General features: G+C 43.1%; 1 protein-coding gene across 1 annotated transcript in view; it reads right to left on the bottom strand.

Annotated features, from left to right (window-relative positions):
* Positions 1-5,900: 5,900 nt before the first annotated feature.
* The window catches only part of CDH20 (cadherin 20), a gene marked incomplete at both ends in the record, with an annotated part of 51,030 nt that continues 39,365 nt past the window's right edge, over positions 5,901-17,565 (bottom strand). Inside the window, 3 exons of the mRNA XM_080822173.1 lie at positions 5,901-6,406; positions 10,876-11,127; positions 15,874-15,991. Coding sequence (XP_080678299.1) covers positions 5,901-6,406; positions 10,876-11,127; positions 15,874-15,991 — 876 coding nt within the window. The remainder of the gene's footprint in view (positions 6,407-10,875; positions 11,128-15,873; positions 15,992-17,565) is intronic.

The raw sequence follows: 17,565 nt of genomic DNA on the forward strand, positions 1-17,565 counted from the left end.
AGAGGGAGGAGCAGGTTCCCCATTGAGCAAGGAGTCCAATGTGGAGCTCAATCCAAGGACCTTGGAATCATGACCTGAGCTGAAGGCCGACACTTAGTAACTGAGCCACCCAGGCACCCCAATCCCCCAAATTCATATGTTGAAAGCCTTTATGCTTAATGTGACTATATTTGGAGTAAAGAGGTCATTATGGGGTGGGGGTGGGGCGCCTGGGTGGCTCATTCGTTAAGCATTTGCCATTGGCTCTGGTCATGATCTCCTGCATTGTGCTCCCTGCTCAGAGGGAAGCCTGCTTCTCCCTCTCCAACTCCCCCTGCTTGTGTTCCCTCTCTCTCTCCGCCAAATAAATAAAATCGTAAAAAAGAGAAAAAGAGGTCATTAAGGTTAAATGAGGTCGTAAGGGTGGGGCACTAATTTAATAGGATTGTGTCCAAGAGGAGAGACCCGGGAGAGCTCACTTCCTCTCTCCGCCCTGTGAGGACACAGTGAGAAAGCATCCAGAGGCAAACTGGAAAGAGGGTCCTCATCGAAACCTAACCAGGCTGGTACCCTGATCTTCCAGCTTCCAGAATTGTGGGAAAATTAATTTCTGTCGTTTAAGCCAACCAGGTTATGGTGCTTTGTTATGGCAGCCCGAGCACACTGACAGATGAACAAAGAAACAGGTTGTGGTGTGTCTATAAATAGAATACTGCTCAGCAACAAAAAGCAATGGACTGATGTACACAGTGACCTGGATGAATTTCCAAAAATGCTGAGTTGAAAGATCCCAGATCTCCCCCATGCCCACACAAAGAAGTCCACACTGTATGATTTCATTTCTATAAAACTCTAGAAAATGCAAACAGATCTATAGAAAGCACAACAGTGGTTGATTGGAGTTGCGGGGGAGAGAGGCAGGTGCGGGAAGGATGTATTATGAAGGGATGTGAAAAAAACCTTTGTGGGTGACAGATACACTCACGAGCTTGATTGTGGTCATGGCTTCATGGATATATATGTATGCCAACCCTTATTAAATTATATACCTTAAATATTTTTATTGTACGTTAATTATACCTCAGTCAAAATATACGCTGGTTACATGTTGGATATTTTGTTAGCTGTTTGCATGGAATATTCACTTACTTCTTAAAGTCCTGTGGTAGGGATACAACTGAATTTCGAGAAGAATAATATACCCATAGAACAAGAATGTAGTCTATGGAGAGGAGGAGGAGTAGAAGAGGGAAGGGGAATGGTGAATAGAATAAAAAATGATTCCTGGGATGTGGGGAGAAGGCAGGCGGAAAAGGGGAAGGACGTGGCTGATCACATTTTCCAACATGGGCATGTTATTTCTTCTCGCAATGTAGCCCCGACACTCCTCTCGTTGGGAGGTGGAGTTCGTGTTTCCTCATTTTCAAAGTGGGGAGCCATGTGACTACTGTGGAAGTAATGCTATGTGACTTCTGATAATAAAAGATGATTTGGTTTCTGCCTTTTCTTGGGATGTTCGCTCCTGGAACTCAGCACCTGTGATGTGGGAAGCCCAAGGAGCCATGAGGAGGTCTTGTTGGTGGCCCCGGCAGGTCTGGATGGCCAGCCTCAACCCCCAGACATATGGAGGAGGTGGATGAGTCACCCCGTTGGTCCCCCCAGTTAAGGTCCTGACATCATCGTGGAGCCAAGAGGAGTCCTTGGTGGATCCTTCCTGAGTCTCCACCCACTGAATCTGTGAGCATGACAAAGTCATTGTCTTTTTAAACCACTTAACTTTGGAGTGTCTTTTTATGCAGCAATAGTCATAAAACAGGGATTAGGGAGGAAGGGGAAGACACGGAAATAATAAAAGAGAAGCTAGTATTCAGCCTTTCTGAAAAAGTAGAAAAGATTCATAGGTAGTTTTAATGATTTTTGAGAGTCAATAATCCCGAGAAGTGTTCTAAGGCTTTCTGGAATAGGAAGTAACCCTTGTCATCATGAGTACCAGAAAAGCGGCCACAGTAGCAAAAGCGTTGGAGTGGAAGAAACTCCCTCATCATCAGCCCCCTGGCAATCCTTTCAAAACCAAAAGTGTAGCCAAACACCTGGGGCTGGATTTGCAAGCCTCCTGTCTCAGGAGTAAAGATTCTAGAAAAATTTTATTTGGAGTTAATGTTATAGTTTTTTTTAATTTTAAGTTTTATAATCGTTATTTTTTTAATTTGTCAGAGAGAGAGAGTGAGAGAGAGAGAGAGAGAGAGTGCACATGCTAGAACAAGCAAGGGGAGTGGCAGGCAGAGAGGGAGAAGCAGGCTCCCCGCTGAGCAAGGAGCTCGATGGGGGACTCCATCCCAGCACCCTGGCATCATGACCTGAGCCAAAGGCAGACGCTTAACCCACTGAGCCACCCAGGTGCCCCATTAACGTTATAGTTAATTGAACATACTATAAGTTAGTACTCATCGTTTTTGCACAACATCAATCACAAGAGACAGGTTTGTGTCATTAGTAGATCATTTTAAAAAGAAGATTCCTTGATCTGATTTTGTCCACTCCCTATATCAGAACCTTGACCCTTAGAATCAAACAAAAGACTCCTAAATCCAGGTATTTATGCATAAAAATATTTGTAAGTTCTTTAGCTCTATTATGGAGATGACAAATGGATTTGAGAATGGGTCCATCTGCAACAAAACCCGACTTGTAGAATTTACCCCGTGTTAGTGTAGTCCCACCACTATGAAGAATATATTATGAGTTCTGACATCAAGGTTCAGTTCTGCATCACTAGTGCAGTAGTAACAAGCTGTAATCAGTGTGCCTGCACTGATTTGGACTTGTCTGAATTTTGATTCCAGGATTTACAAATGTGTGTGTGTGTGTGTACCATTCCATCTTTGTCTTTGCCATCTGCCATGTTGAGATATTTTGCTTTTTTGTTTCAGAAAATTCACTGATCATTTTTATCTCCTTGTGTTCTTGTTCCAGAAGAGTTTCTGACAGTCTTATTAATTGATTCCTATCGATGCCTCCTGTTTCCCCCCAACATGTAAATTATAGGCTAGTTCTTTTACCTGTTAACAAAGCAATGGCTGAATAATTCTACAATGCTCTTGCCTAACCTGATCACATTCTGCCTTCTATCTGGTGGTGATAATGTTTTCTTTTCAGAGGGAAAAGCCTTCCTGGTAAACTGTGGCCATGGAAAGGGAATCTTATTTTTTATTTTTACTTTTATTTTTTTTTAAGATTTTATTTATTTATTTGACAGACAGAGATCACAAGTAGGCAGAGAGAGAGGAAAAAGCAGGCTCCCCACTGAGCAGAGAGCCCGATGCGAGGCTCGATCCCAGGACCCTGGGATCATGACCTGAGCCGAAGGCAGAAGCTTTAACCCACTGAGCCACCCAGGCGCCCCGGAAAGGGAATTTTAAAACTGATTTGGAGGAAGAGTCTCTTTCAGCTTAAAATGTGAGCTGAAATGGATCTCTTACTCTGTGCTTCTCTCACACTTCCTGTATCACACCAATAAACATCCTCCCAGGGACCAGAAGCTCTGGGAGATTGCTTAATCACTTCATGCCTAGTATCATGGGTACCACATTTGCAGGATGTGGGGCATGATAACCTCCTGTGGTTAGGATAACAGCTGTTCCCAGTTCTTAACACACGCAATACAAAGGAAAATAGTCACAAAATTTTCCTCAGGGCTCATGACAGAAAGGAAAACGTTATAGGGGTTAATTTGCTCACATTCAAGTAACTGGTAGTTGTAGAGGCTGGTTTGGACTCAAGTTCATAGCTTTCTTTATTTCTTTGCTTATTCTTATCTTTGGTTATATCATACCTTACTCATAGAGGATGTGTGAGAGCTGCCTTTGATGGGAAGAAAGGGTTAGTCTACTGAAGTCTGATGGTAAGAATTTACCTGGCTGTTAGTATACCATGTAATAGACCATAAAACATATCCTTCGGGCTCCTGGACGTTCGTCAGTCTTCTTGCACACTTCTGAGAAACTGTCCTTCATACTGGAAAAAAAAAATCACATTTTATGGATAGGATGGGCCCCAGTGTAAGTGGGCTGATGATCTAATCTTCCCGTGTTTGAGAGAGAGAGGCCATAAAACAGAGCTTCTCAAAGTCTGACCCCCTAGGCCAGGGGCATCAGCACCACCTAGAAACCTGTTAGAAATGCAAATTGTTCCGGACCAACTGAATCGGAAACTCCAGGCGGGTGGGGCCCAACCAGCTATTGTTGAACAAGTGTTCCAGGAGATTCTGAACCCATCCCCAAATTTGAGAACCATTTTTGTAAACAAGACCCACACAAAACTATTTTGTTTACAATCAATTGTGGGGCAAGGAAAGATGAATAAAATATGGTCCAAATCTTCTGTGACCTCATCCAGTGTTGGTGAGCTGTACAGATTTGATATATATTTGTATTCGTTTGTACATAGTTGATTTGCCAATAGAACAGAGATAGAAGTAGGAGAATGGCCTGTCTCCTTGGTGGCTATGTGGAAAGCCCTCTCACAAAATGAAAAATTTGGGGCGTGATTCACCATTATGTGATTGATATCATCAAACCATCCTTTACTCTTTTCAGAGATGGAGGGGATGAAGAGTGTTCACGAAAAGCTTAACAGCTGGAACCACAATATTCGTGTGTTCAGTTACTGGAAAAGAATGCACAGCGTCATACTACTCCGCTGCTGCCTTTGCCTTATGAATCAGCTCCAGCCCCAGGAACTTGAGGCTACGTCAAGATTACGAGGCCATCTTTGTGCTCTGCAATTAAACAAATGTGCAATAGACTTTCCCTTCTATTTAACTTTTATTAAAAGAAGTGCTAGGGTACTGAGATGCAGTACATCATATTTATTACCAAAATTATTAACAAATATACAAAACTTATACATGTAATTTTCTTACATCCATTTATTCTCTATAATACTGATTTTTGTTCAAGTAGGTTATCTACAGTATGTAAACATCCCTTGGATTGACCTCACACAGATTAGGAAAGCCCTCTAACCCATGCTTTTATCAGATACTTCTTTTTATTTGGCTTTCATTTGTAGCATCTAATCTTCACATTTGGCACATGGAAGAGACATCTACAGTGCAAAAGAGGCAGATTTTCTGGTTTTGTTCTGAACAATTTTGCAGGGGCACAGTTCAAGAGCCGAGAGAACAGAGCACTCTAACTTGATGGAGTTGGATTCGCTGTAATGCCAGCAACTCTTGGTTCAGCCGTTAAACTTGAGCACAGAGTCAATGCCTCTTCCTTCTCCCATCCCCCACCCACCCGTCATGCAAGGCTGATTCGCCTTAACCTTGTCTCAAAAGGGTTAAAAGAAATTCCATCCATACCAGGACAAGTAGGTTAATTTCACCGAGTAACAATTTTTCAGTGTTCTTTTGTGTGGCTTGGTTTGTGCGGTTTGATGAGCCCGCAAAACTCTTAAATGGAGAACAAAGTAAGATAAAAATTTTCTTAAAAAGGGAGGAAAAAGAAAAAGGATATGAGAGTCAAACTCCCCTTCAGTTGCCACCTATGTATGTAAGACCAGAAACTCTTCAGTGGTGGCGGAGTGACAAAGCGACAAAGGCCTTGGCGAATGGGAGAGAAAAGCCAAGCTCGCCATAACTTGACCTTGGACTCCAAGCCCTTGAAGGCGGTGTCGCAAAAATGAAAAAGAAAAAAGGAACGAAAGGATATTGGAGTTTCTGCCCCCGCTTCTTCCTGTGTTTCCTTTTGACTACTTAACTTAATGTAACCAAGTAAAGCTGATCCAGAGAGAGCTCTCTTCGCCGCAGCTCACCCCCTCTCACTCTCCAGCACAGTATTGCTCACGTGGTCGGCTGCACCGTGGGCGCGCGTCCGCCGAGAACGTCTGGGTTTGGCCGCGCGCCTGCCTCCCGGCTTCCGTCACCACAGGGGCGCGGGCCCCTCCGACGCCCCGTAGAGCTCCGCCAGCTTCCGGAAGCGGGGCCCCCAGTCCGTCAGGAAGTCGAAGCTTTGCTCCGAGTCCGACGTGGCCGACTGCAGGGAGCTCAGCGACCCGGCCACGGAGCCGTCCCCCTCGAACATGTAGGTCTGGAGGGAGTCGAAGGGCGGGGCCCACAGGTCCATGTCGGCCTCATAGAGCTTGGCCAGCACGTAGCTGTGGACTGTGCTGTTCACGGCGCACGTCTGAGGCACGTAGCGGGAGAGGCTCTCGATCTCGGGCAGCATGTCCTGCCGCGTCTTGGGGGCGCCTCCCCCCTGCGCCTCCCGGGGGTTCCACATGGCCGCGATGTCAAAGGCCTCGGTGTCCTCCTCGCCGCCGCCCTCGTCGTCGTAGCGGACGATGTTCTCGTGGATGTTCTCCTCGTCGTCGATGATGTACGGCTGTTTCCGGTGCCGCCTCAAGGACAGGATGAGCAGCACCAGCACTGCCGGAAACAAAGAGGACAGGATCTTTACCCCGGAGACCCGACTGCGTGTGCCATGACCGCAGGTGGCCATGGGGAACCACAGGTATGGGACGGGGTCTTTGAGTGCTGAGCCCAGAGACAGCATTCGGATGTTCTAAACCACGGGGTCTACCTCCTTCTCACTCATTCTGCGCGGTCGGATTGGGGGTTTGTAGGCAGATGAAGCCCTCTCTTTTTTGCAGGTGGTTCAGTTAGAAGAAGTTGCGTGTAAAGTCTCTTTGCATCAGCTTGCTTCTTTGAGAGTGTGTGGGTGTCTGTGTGCAGCCGGCCACCCCCAAATTAAATCCCATTAAGCTCTACGGCCTCCGTGGAGTCTACGCTAAGGCTCAGACAATGTCCTCTGACCGTGTAAGGACGAGTGTACATTTCTGATAATGTGGGAATCTTATTACGTAGGTGGAATCCTTTTTTTTTTTTTTTTTTACATTAGGATCTTAGTAGGATTTCACTCTGCAAATATAATCACGTATTAGTGCATATGCATAGGGACATAAAGGCTAAGTATGAATCGAAGTCTTAGTTTTATATCTCTTTAAAAAAATAAGTGATGGCTGTTTTCTAGTAAACTCCGAATCCTCAGAAAGCCTTCTGTTAGAGAGGTGGTTGTGACTGTCTGGACCCAGTGATGTTCATGGAAGGAAAAGAATGAGCAGTGACATTTTATGTAATTCCTTCCGCATGTTATCAAAGAAACACCACACTGTTAGAGGTGCCCTTGCGGGTTTGGATAAAATTTTATCCCAACAAATGTGTTTTTTTTCCAGTATGTGTTCACTGTGGTTTAAAGGAGAGATAGAGATAATCCCATTGAACTGTTTATCTGTGACTGAAAATGTTTTCCAGGAAGTGTGTTGAGGTTTTAGCTGTAGAACTGCTATTGATTTTTTTTTTTTCCCCTGATGTGCTTTGTTATAGCTGGTGAATGGTAACAACTTGACAACACTACAAAATGAAACTGCAGTTTACCAAGGGGGAGAAAAATGGAGTTCAGTCGTATGCCTAGTAAAATTATGAACTGACTTAAAAAATTCATGATAATGATTTAAAACATTTGGATGTAGAATGTGCTTTTTGTAAATTGCAGTTAAAATGATGTTAATGCCCAATAGTTTCCCAAATAGCTAGGGTGACAAAAGGCAAACACAGGAAACAATTATATACTCTCGTATATTTTCTCTGTGTGCCAAAATCTGATTTATGGACTACCTGATTATGGGATTTCAGAGGAGTGGTCTAATAGGGCTCTAAAAAAGTGGGGGCTTAAACTGGGTGTGGGCTGGAGTATGAGCTGGTGGATGCAGAGCTGGATAAATGGAATGATTCTAAATTAGTATTATGTGTTCGTGGGGCTCAGTAAACAAGTGCTAAACTCATATTTTTTATGTACTATGCAAAACAGTAGAGAAACAACATTGATATGACATGATTTTTGGTCTTATAAACTTGTAATCTAAGGAAATATAGATGATTTATACTTGTCAGGCAGTGATAAGGACTATCATAGGGTTATATGTGTTGCAAAGAGATTTCAGAGGCAGGGCTGGCTGGGTAATTCTCAGAGGACTGAAAAACGTTCATACAGATGATACTGGAATGGTAGGGGTGGTATTTAAGAAAATGCTAGGAAACAAAATTAGAAAAGTCTTGGATATCTGCTGGAAGGAATTCTGATGTTAGAGAATTAGGCAGCTTATCAAATTGATTGATCTTATATTTACCTTACAAATATCTTTATCTTACAAAATAAAATACAAATGTATTATTTTTTAGATAATCTGATTTAAATAACAAGTATCGGATAATGCCCTGAAAATCAGATTCTGGGAAACATGGTCCTATTCAACTGAAAGGCTTCCCTGACAGAAGAGGATCTTGGTATTCCAAGCACAGTGCATAGGGCCTATGAGATTTTCTAGGAACTAGATCTATACTAGAGACATGGAAAAAAACCCTATAAAGTTGAAATTAGTGTATTTATTTAATTGTCCGTAAAATATAGTATTTTGTTGGCAAATCCACTACAGTCTTACTCAGTTTTTTTTTTTTTAAGATTTTATTTATTTATTTGTCAGAGAGAGAGAGAGAGAGAGAGAGAGAGCGCGAGCACAGGCAGACAGAGTGGCAGAGGGAGAAGCAGGCTCCCTGCGGAGCAAGGAGCCCGATGTGGGACTCGATCCCAGGACGCTGGGATCATGACCTGAGCCGAAGGCAGCCGCTTAACCAACTGAGCCACCCAGGCGTCCCCAGTCTTACTCAGTTTTATGAATTATATTTTATTTAGGATACGCATTCTTAGAAATAAGAGTGCCTAAAACTGTGAGGATTTTATATAAAGTTGCATATAAACCTCTGCTCAGTTTAGCTTGTGAAAACTACCTGTTTATTCTGTACAGTTCAAAAGATAAGTCATAGTGGGTTTGGGAGGCACAATGTAAATTGTTCCTTGCATTCCATTTCTAGCTTGAGAGCCTCTCTGTGCCAGTCTTTTTAAATCGGTATTTCTGTAATGATGGCTTTTTCTATTCTTTGTGGGCAAGGGTGAACTTATAATGTGGACATTTTCCAAAGATAGGAGTAGGAATAGGCAGGCTGGAAATTTCTCCTACGAGCAAGTTTCTTCAACGGCTTCTTATGTAGTTTATCCTGTCCTACACTCTAGGACTCCCAATGCCATCTTATGGACACTCGGGGAATTGCAGGAGGGTGATTGTCAATGCAGACAGGGACCAGCTCTGATCTAGGGGTCACAGGATTTAGAAAAGTTACTTATTTATATTACTTTTCATGTAGCCCTGAACTAAAACAACAAAATCAAACCACATGTGGTATTTGCAAATGTTTTCTGAGAGGCATATTCCACAGACCTACCTAGAAATTCAATCAAGGGCTGACATTTTGTAGTCAGGACGTTCTGTCTTCGGTTTGCCTCAGTTTCTTGGTTCATAGGTAAACCTGGGGCCAGGGGGTTATGTGGATCTCTGCATGCCTATTCTAATTTAAATCCCCAGGGCTGTATTCTTTTCCCTCATAGAACGCTAGGGTTTCTTTCATATTAGATGATATTACTGTCTTAGTCTGCTTTTTTCTAAGCAAAATACGTGTGCAATGAATTACTTGATCAGAAAAGTTGGGATATATGGACAGATATTTTTTGTGGTTTTTAGAGTTAGTTTAGGTGTTTTATTGTTGGTTTTTGAGTGTTGAGTTCAAAAACAATTGCTCAAATAGCCTTATGTGCAAGGAGGTGAGTGGCTGCCTATATGATTTGAGCAGAGGAAGAAAGGATCCTCTGCCTCACTAGCGCTCTCCCACCAGCCTGTCATCGCATCTTTTTATGTCACCAGCAGTGGCACACTAATCCTGTGTAGTCACTGCTCCTTGTTAGATGGCCACAGTGCCTTGGAGGGGTGCTAACGCCCCCAAATAGCTTATTCCCCCAGAGAGCAACGGGGTTCACTCTCACTTCTTTCAGGTATCTGCTCAAAGGTCTCCTTATCAGGGAGGCCTTCCCTGACCACCTTCTATAAAATGGCACCCACCCTTGTCTCCTGTCCCTTCAGGATACCCCGTCCTTCTTCTCTTCTCCATAACACCTACCACCTCCAGAATTTGGGGGATGAACACTTAGGAAAAGAGCCTTACCACTCAGATATAGGGATGAATAGTGTAGGGTTGCCTGCATTTCACTTCTGCCTCTGCCTCTGACATTTTGCCTTGGGCCTGTCACTCTCTCTTTGTGATTTAGCTACTACTTATGTGAAATGAAGGGGTCAGAAGAGGTGTTTATCATATCCTGCCCAAAATTGTCGTGTTGATTCTGTGGTGTCAAAATGAACTTGCTTTGCTCTGAAGTAAGCTTTGTGAAGGCTGGGATGTGTCTGTCTTATTAATCCCAGCACCTGGAATGGTACCCTGGCCCATTGCAGATGCTGGATAAATGTATTTGCTTTGGTTTGGCCAAAGAGGCCATGACTTCCTTGAAGGAAGGACCCATGTTCAGGTTCGTTCTTTCTCTCTCTCTCTCTTTCTCTCTCTCTCTCTATATATATAAATAAATTCTTTCTATATATATATATTTAAAAGATTTTACTTATTTATTAGAGGGAGAGAGAGAGGGGGAGATAGAGGGAGAACATGAGACGGGAGAAGGTCAGAGGGAGAAGTAGGCTTCTCCCCGAGGAGCTGGGAGCCTGATGCAGGACGTGATCCTGGCACTCTGGGATCACCGCCTGAGCTGAAGGCAGTTGCTTAACCAGCTGAGCCACCCAGGCACCCTATCTTCAGTTTCTTAATTTCTTTCCCAGCCTTACTCTACCACCTTTTCAATAAGCATGGCATAGAAAACAGGTTCTGAACAGCTGTGTTAGAATGGTAGCCAAGTCAGCACTTACGGGACCCCACAGAAAAGAAGGGAGCCCCTTGCTCACCTAAGAGGACGAAGATGCAGGCCAGGATGGCGATGAGGGCGCCCCGGCTCAAACTGACAGGGAGCATGTAGGCCTCGGGGCTGCAGGAGAGGACGTGGCCATCATCATCGCAGGTGCACACCTGGATGGTCAGCGTGCCCGTGCTGCTCAGCACCGGCTGCCCACTGTCCGCTATCAGGATGGGCAGGTAGAAGACGCTCTGCTCCTGCTGCCGGAAGCCAGACCTCCTGGTGAGAATCCGGGCGGTGTTATCTGAAGAAGACAGGGGATGTAGGAGTAAGGGAGTGGAAAGCGGGAGGAAAGAAAAAGGAAGACCCCAATAAGTGAATTAATCTCTTAGATTGAGGAAAGCAAGAGGGCAGGGATGGGAGTGGGTAGGACGGAGAGGGAGCGTCAAACATTCCCTGGAGGGGGCTACCTAGAGCCCCCTCTACTTTGTCTGGATCAGCATTTGAATTCGGAAACCACAGATTTTTTTGCTCTGCTTCTAGGCAAAGCCCTGGGGCGTAAGAGAGAAACCCTTTTTGAGAGTCTGTTTTACCCTTTGTGACATAAAGTGCCCAGGGCGAAGTGTTAGACTTCAGATCTAACTGGAATGTTCCTGTGAAAGCTTGATAGGAATGAACAATCACTGGCCACTTGCGGTCCCTGCTTGTTCCTGCTCAGCAGCTTTCCAAGGCCCTGGGGCTGCTTTGTGCCTCCAGGAAAAGAATGCTGAGGAGCCCACTTGGCTGTGGCAGATTGCTTATTTTTGCCACTTTCACTGGAAGTCACGTCTTTGGCTGTTTTGTTTTACACCTCTGAAAGCAGTCACCAACTCCTTCTGTGCTTTCTGAAGAAACTGCTCATTTAGCGGAAGCTTGTTTGAAATCCCCTAATCACGTGACACACCCTGTTATTTCCCCCTACTTGTGGTCTGAGGGGACACAGTTCATAAGAACTTGGAGATGGGGCACCTGGGTGGCTCAGTGGGTTAAAGCCTCTGCCTTTGGCTCAGGTCATGATCCCAGGGTCCTGGGATCGAGGCCCACATCAGGCTCTCTTCTCAGCAGGGAGCCTGCTTCCTCTCCTCTCTCTCTGCCTGCCTCTCTGCCTACGTGTGATCTCTGTCTGTCAAATAAATAAATAAAATCTAAAAAAAAAAAAAAAAAGAACTTGGAGAAATTCATTCCTGATCAGCAATACTAGTTTTTTTTCCTCCAGTTTTAAAGGGAAGTAGCAAAATTATTTGATGTGTTTTCGCAAAGGTGGTGTGTGTCTGTGTATTTATTTTTTTATTTGCCTAATGCAATGTTCTAGGATCTTTTAATTTTTTAATCTTTGTTTTCAAGTTTCTTCTAGTGGGTTAGAATTATAAGTCATATGTTTTTTGCAAAGTTCAGATCATTTTCAGTAGAGGAAAAGTTTAGAGATGTGGTAGGACATGCAAGCAGTAACTCTCAAAGCTAACATCAACATGGAAGGTCCATGTGGTTTACATTTCATAAGGAAGAGTCTAGAACTTCACAAAAACTTCTGAGAGCCTAACCAAAGTAAACATTATTAATTATCAATATTTCTGGTTCTCCTTCCCTTCTTGGACATATTAAAGGATTATACTTTTCTGCCCTCTTAAATTTTGGTATGTCTATATGATTTGCTTTTGATAATGAAAAATGAGCAAAAGCGGTTTGTGTCACTTCCAGGCAGAAGAATTTAACAGCTGATACGTGTTTCTCTGTGTTCTCTTGCCTCGGTGTGATACTGTACAAGAACGTTTAAGATGGAGAGCCAGGCAGCCTGGGACACTGAGCTGCATGGACACCAGCTGTCCTTGTTGCTCAGACCCACAGCTGGTTTTATGTGAGTAAGAAACGAATTTTAGTCATGTTAAACCACTGAAATTTTGCAGTCATTTGTTCCTCAGCATAGGCTAGCCTATTCTGATGGATACGTTATCCCTTTGTTAGCTTTTCTGCTTTTTCCTTGCCCTGCCTTTTCACGATATCGGTGATTGTTTACTGAGTGCTTAAGTGCACAGCATCTCATTTCATTTTCACATTTGATGAGATAGTGATAATCTGACCCTTTTATACGGGTGAGTTAAGGCCTAGAGAAAGTGATGAAATTTGTTCAAAGTTACTAACTTAGTAGCAGAGCTGAGATTTGAGCTCTGGTCTCTCTGACTCCAAGTATACATTTCTTCCATTTTGCTGTGTAACTGCTTATTTGGTCTAGTGATATTAACTCTTGAAAATTATCCAGCCAATGGAAATCCTTTCCTGCTTTGGTACAGGCCCTCTGCTTGCCCACCTGAGGATTATATTATATTTCTACCTACTGTACAACCCACCCGTTTTTCTGTTTTTCCAGATTTAGTAGCTAAGTAGTATTCTGTTTTACAGTGTTAGTCTTGTTTTTTCAGAAACCAAGTTTTTCTCAAACAGAAATCTGTTTTACTTTTATTTTTCAGTTTAATCGAGGCTACGTTGTAAGACTTTTAGAAAGCTTCACCAGAGCTGAATTTCATAAAAGTATTATATCATCATTTAATTAAGCACTATACATCATGTTTCTTGATCTCAGAATTATTTGAGGTTAAAGAAAAAGAAAAAAGATCAGAGTGTTGCCTTGCTGACTTTATTTAGTCTTGGAAGAGTTCTGGCAACTTGCAGTAGCCACTTGCAGAGTTTTTGTTGAATATTATGAGTAGGGCTTTAGTAACCCATTTGGAAACAGTATTTGTTTCCAAGGTGACACAAAACCTTTTTCTTGTGTGTGTGTGTGTGTGTGTGTGTGTGTGTGTGTGTCTAAAACAGGCCCCATCTTCCAGTCCTAGCCTTAATGCTTACTCACTTTCTGATTGTGGCCCATTTGCTTTCTTTCTTTATCTGAGACAGCGAGAATCAGAGGGATTAGTAACTTCCTCGAAACCTTCAAGGGTTATTATAAATATCAAATAAAAAGAAAAGTGTGGGAAAATGTGTCTGAAACTGCAAAATGCTACATACACACAATCCTTTTAATAATGCTTTGTGGATTAAAAAACAAAGTAAGAAAGGCTCTACTTAAGATAGTGCCTTGTGGTGTTTATAAAGAGATATGTTTTGGGCATGGGAGTTGGGGTCCTGACAGCAGATCCACCAAATCAGATGCTGGTCAATTTTTTAATGAGCGTCTATAGAAAATACTCATGGGATAAATTGTCATGAGGAGTTTAAGAGTTCATCCTTTCTATTGAAGATGTGCTGACTTTTGTTTTGGAAAACCTTCCAAGAAATGAGTCATTTCTTTTTATAGTCATCATATTCCAGTGGCCCATCTTTTTAAAGCATTGGCTCCATGAATTGGTATCCAAAGTCATCTTTAAAAAATTTGCGTCGTTTTGCTGCATATTGTTTTTGTGTTGATTCTGACAAATATCACAGTGAAGGAATAGAGTGACACTTCAGTGAAAATTTGAAGAAACAGTGTAATGTAATATTCCTCCCCCCCACCCCTGGTTCCCACTATGAAACCAGTCCTGACGGAGCTGAAACCACTTTTTGTAGGAAAGATTTCCCTGTGAAGCAGATAAATGAATAGTTCAAAATTTGACCCAATAAAAAGATCAGGATGTTTAATTGTAGTACTTCTGTTGTTATGATTTGTATTACCCTCCCTTCTAGAATTATCAGAGTGATTTTATGATAACATGTAGAAGGTTAAAGGAAAGATTTGGAAGGATGTTTTACATTTAAAAGAAAACAGGTTTAATAGTCTCAAGTGTTAATGGCAGAATATCATGTGGGGTTGAATTAATACTTAAGTCTCAAATAAGTGATGTTTGAGACTAAGACCAGGCAGACATAATCATGACTTTTCGTTTCCCTTTGTTTAGATTGTTACACAGTAACAATTAGTATTTTATTTTATTTCATTTTTAAAGATTTTATTTATTTGACAGAGACACAGCGAGAGAGGGAACACAAGCAGGGGGGAGTGGGAGAGGGAGAAGCAGGCCTCCCACTGAGCAAGGAACCCAATGTGGGGCCTGATGCGGATCTCTGTCCCAGGACCCTGGGATTATGACCTGAGCTGAAGGCAGCCACTTAAAGACTGAGCCTCCCAGGTGCCCCAACAATTAGTATTTTAGAACTGGAATAAGAATGAGGCTAGTAGGGCCCAGAGAAGTGATGACCTCTCTCCCCAAGGTCAGACAGCAGGTAGCAGAGTTAGCAACAGAAGGGGTTCACTTGACAGATTTAAGTGATTTTTTTCTGATCTTTCTTTGAAAATCATTTGACGAGAGAACAAAAGTCCCTCCTTTTCCTGTCTGTGCCTAATGAAGACTGTGCTAGGTCTATACATTTCTTAGCTGATCAGAATGCTTACTGCACAAGAGGGGTCTAGAATTCCCTTCCAGCCAAGTTGTAGTGGGGAGTGCTTTCTGGAATAAGGAACCCCACCTGGCTCTGTCTTTTTAAAATCATTGTAAAGTAATAGAGTTGTTTCAGTGCCAAGCTACACTTTGTGATCTTATGTTTGTCCTTTGTCATCTTAGCCTTTCTCTCCCTTTTGTTCTGGGAGCTTTTCACTGTTATCCCCTTTGATGCTTGGTCAGAAATGTTCCCTCAGGTTTTTCTCTTTATCTAGTTCAATTTCTACCGTTTTTTTCAGATTCTTCCTATAGTTATAGAGCATACAGGCATGGCTGTTATCTGTGGCAATGAAGGAAGGCTTTAGCCTGGCACTGCCTCACACAGAGCCAACTCTAAAACATTTGTGAACTGATGAACTGAAAGTTTCAGATTCAGCAGAGGACATTGTCTTTGATCTGTTGAAATAAAACTTTTTTTTTTTAATTTTAATTTTTATCTTTTTTTGAAATAAAACTTTAAAAAATTACAAATTAGCATTGAATGTCCCCACTGCTACTGAAGAGCAGGTGACCTTTGACACGGTTTGCATGGTATAGTGACCAAAAGTATCCAACCCAAGCTATAAGAAAGCATTGGTAGGTTCCTGTCCCCCCATTACCTTGGTTGTCCCTAATGGTGAAGTTGGGGTTGTTAGCAGCCTCTGGAGCCAAGCTGTAGTAGAAGTGCTGACCACTGTGTGGGTCATCTTGGTCCACTGCACTCACTGTCTGGATCAGCTGTGGGAGTGACATGAAATCATATGAATCAGGGTTGAAAGAATAATCTTCAGGGCTTGGTGAGATCCTAAACCCTGAAATCCAATAGTGGATTGTTTTCCCTAATGAGAAGGACATCCTGAAACTTACTGGAAAGGACCCCATACCATCACACAACTCAGAATTGTATTTTGGTCTTTATTGTTGGGCCTGAATACATTGACAGGTACATGGTGAATGTTACCTGAATACCTCCAGGGTTAAGCCTCACCATAACAAATTCCCACACCAACGCTAGTCATTTTAAAGCAATCTAAATAGAAGACTGGCTAAAAGAGCTGTGAGATGCTCCAGGTTCCTGCTTGTCTCCCAGTTTTTCATTCTCCCACCTCACCTACTTAACCTCATCATTTGGGTTAATATTTTCAGGGTCAGTTTGCTATCTTTGAGAAGCCTCTACTTAAAAATGACCAATACAAGGGGGTGCCTGGGTGGCTTAGTTGTTAAGCATCTACCTTCAGCTTGGGTCATGATCCCGGAGTCCTGGGATAGAGCTCAGCGGGAGGCCTGCTTCTCCCTCTCTCACTCCCCCTGCTTGTGTACCCTCTCTCCCTGTCTCTCTTTCTCTGTCAAATAGATAAATAAAATCTTAAAAAAAAAAAATCGCCAGTACCTAGGAGAGAAATCTCCTGTGTCAGGTTAATGGAACACAGATGGGAGGGGTTGGGTCACCGGGCTATTGCTTTTTGGTGGCTGGGAAGAGGAGCTAGGAAAGGTGTAGAGCCCAAGACCTACAGTGGATTGTATGGAACAGAGCAGAGTCAGAAGCAGAGCTTGGAGTTGAGGAGAACAAAAGAAGTGATGGTTTTCTCAGAGCTCTTTGGCTCAAACTTTGCCTTTTCCACAGTGCTTTTCAAAGTAGTAGTTTGTCATGAAGGTTATGAAGGGCATGAAAAAAAAAAGCTGCAAAAGGGGTGCCTGGGTGGCTCAGTGAGTTAAGTGTCCTGACTCTTGATTTTGGCTCAGATCACGATCTAAGGGTCATCAAATAGGAGTCCCATGTTGGGCCCACGGTGAGCATGGAGCCTGTTTAAGATTCTCTCTCTCTCTCTCTTGCCCTCTGGCCCATTCCTACATGTGTGTGCTAAAGAAACCAGTGCAAAATATACAATTGAAAAATTAGCAGGCCTGTTTGTGAGCAATATAGAAAAATGTTGAGTGGGTGGTCATCTTCCTATGTGTTTTCTCCTCTACCAACCAATAGCACAGACACCTCCTACCCCTCCTGGGCCCGGCCCTGTAGACTTGACATTCCCGCCAGAGCATCGGGGGTCGGCTGGAGGGCCTACGTGGGCTTGCTTGCTTAGTCTTTATTTCTTCATCTATAAATTAAGGGAGGTAATTCTACTCCCCGGCCCCCCTCAGTATACCAGAGGTTAAATAACAGGCAAGGAGGCTCCCAGCTAGGGGCTTGTGGTGGACACTGTATTGCTCAGATCCCCATTCTGTGAAGGACTTGATGCCCCAACCTTCACTTGTCTCTTTGAGATTTGCCTCATCTGCTGAGAGTTACCTACATACATTTACCATCTCCT

This window comes from Martes martes, assembly GCF_963455335.1.
Source record: "Martes martes genome assembly, chromosome: 13".
Classification (NCBI taxonomy): Eukaryota; Metazoa; Chordata; class Mammalia; order Carnivora; family Mustelidae; genus Martes; species Martes martes.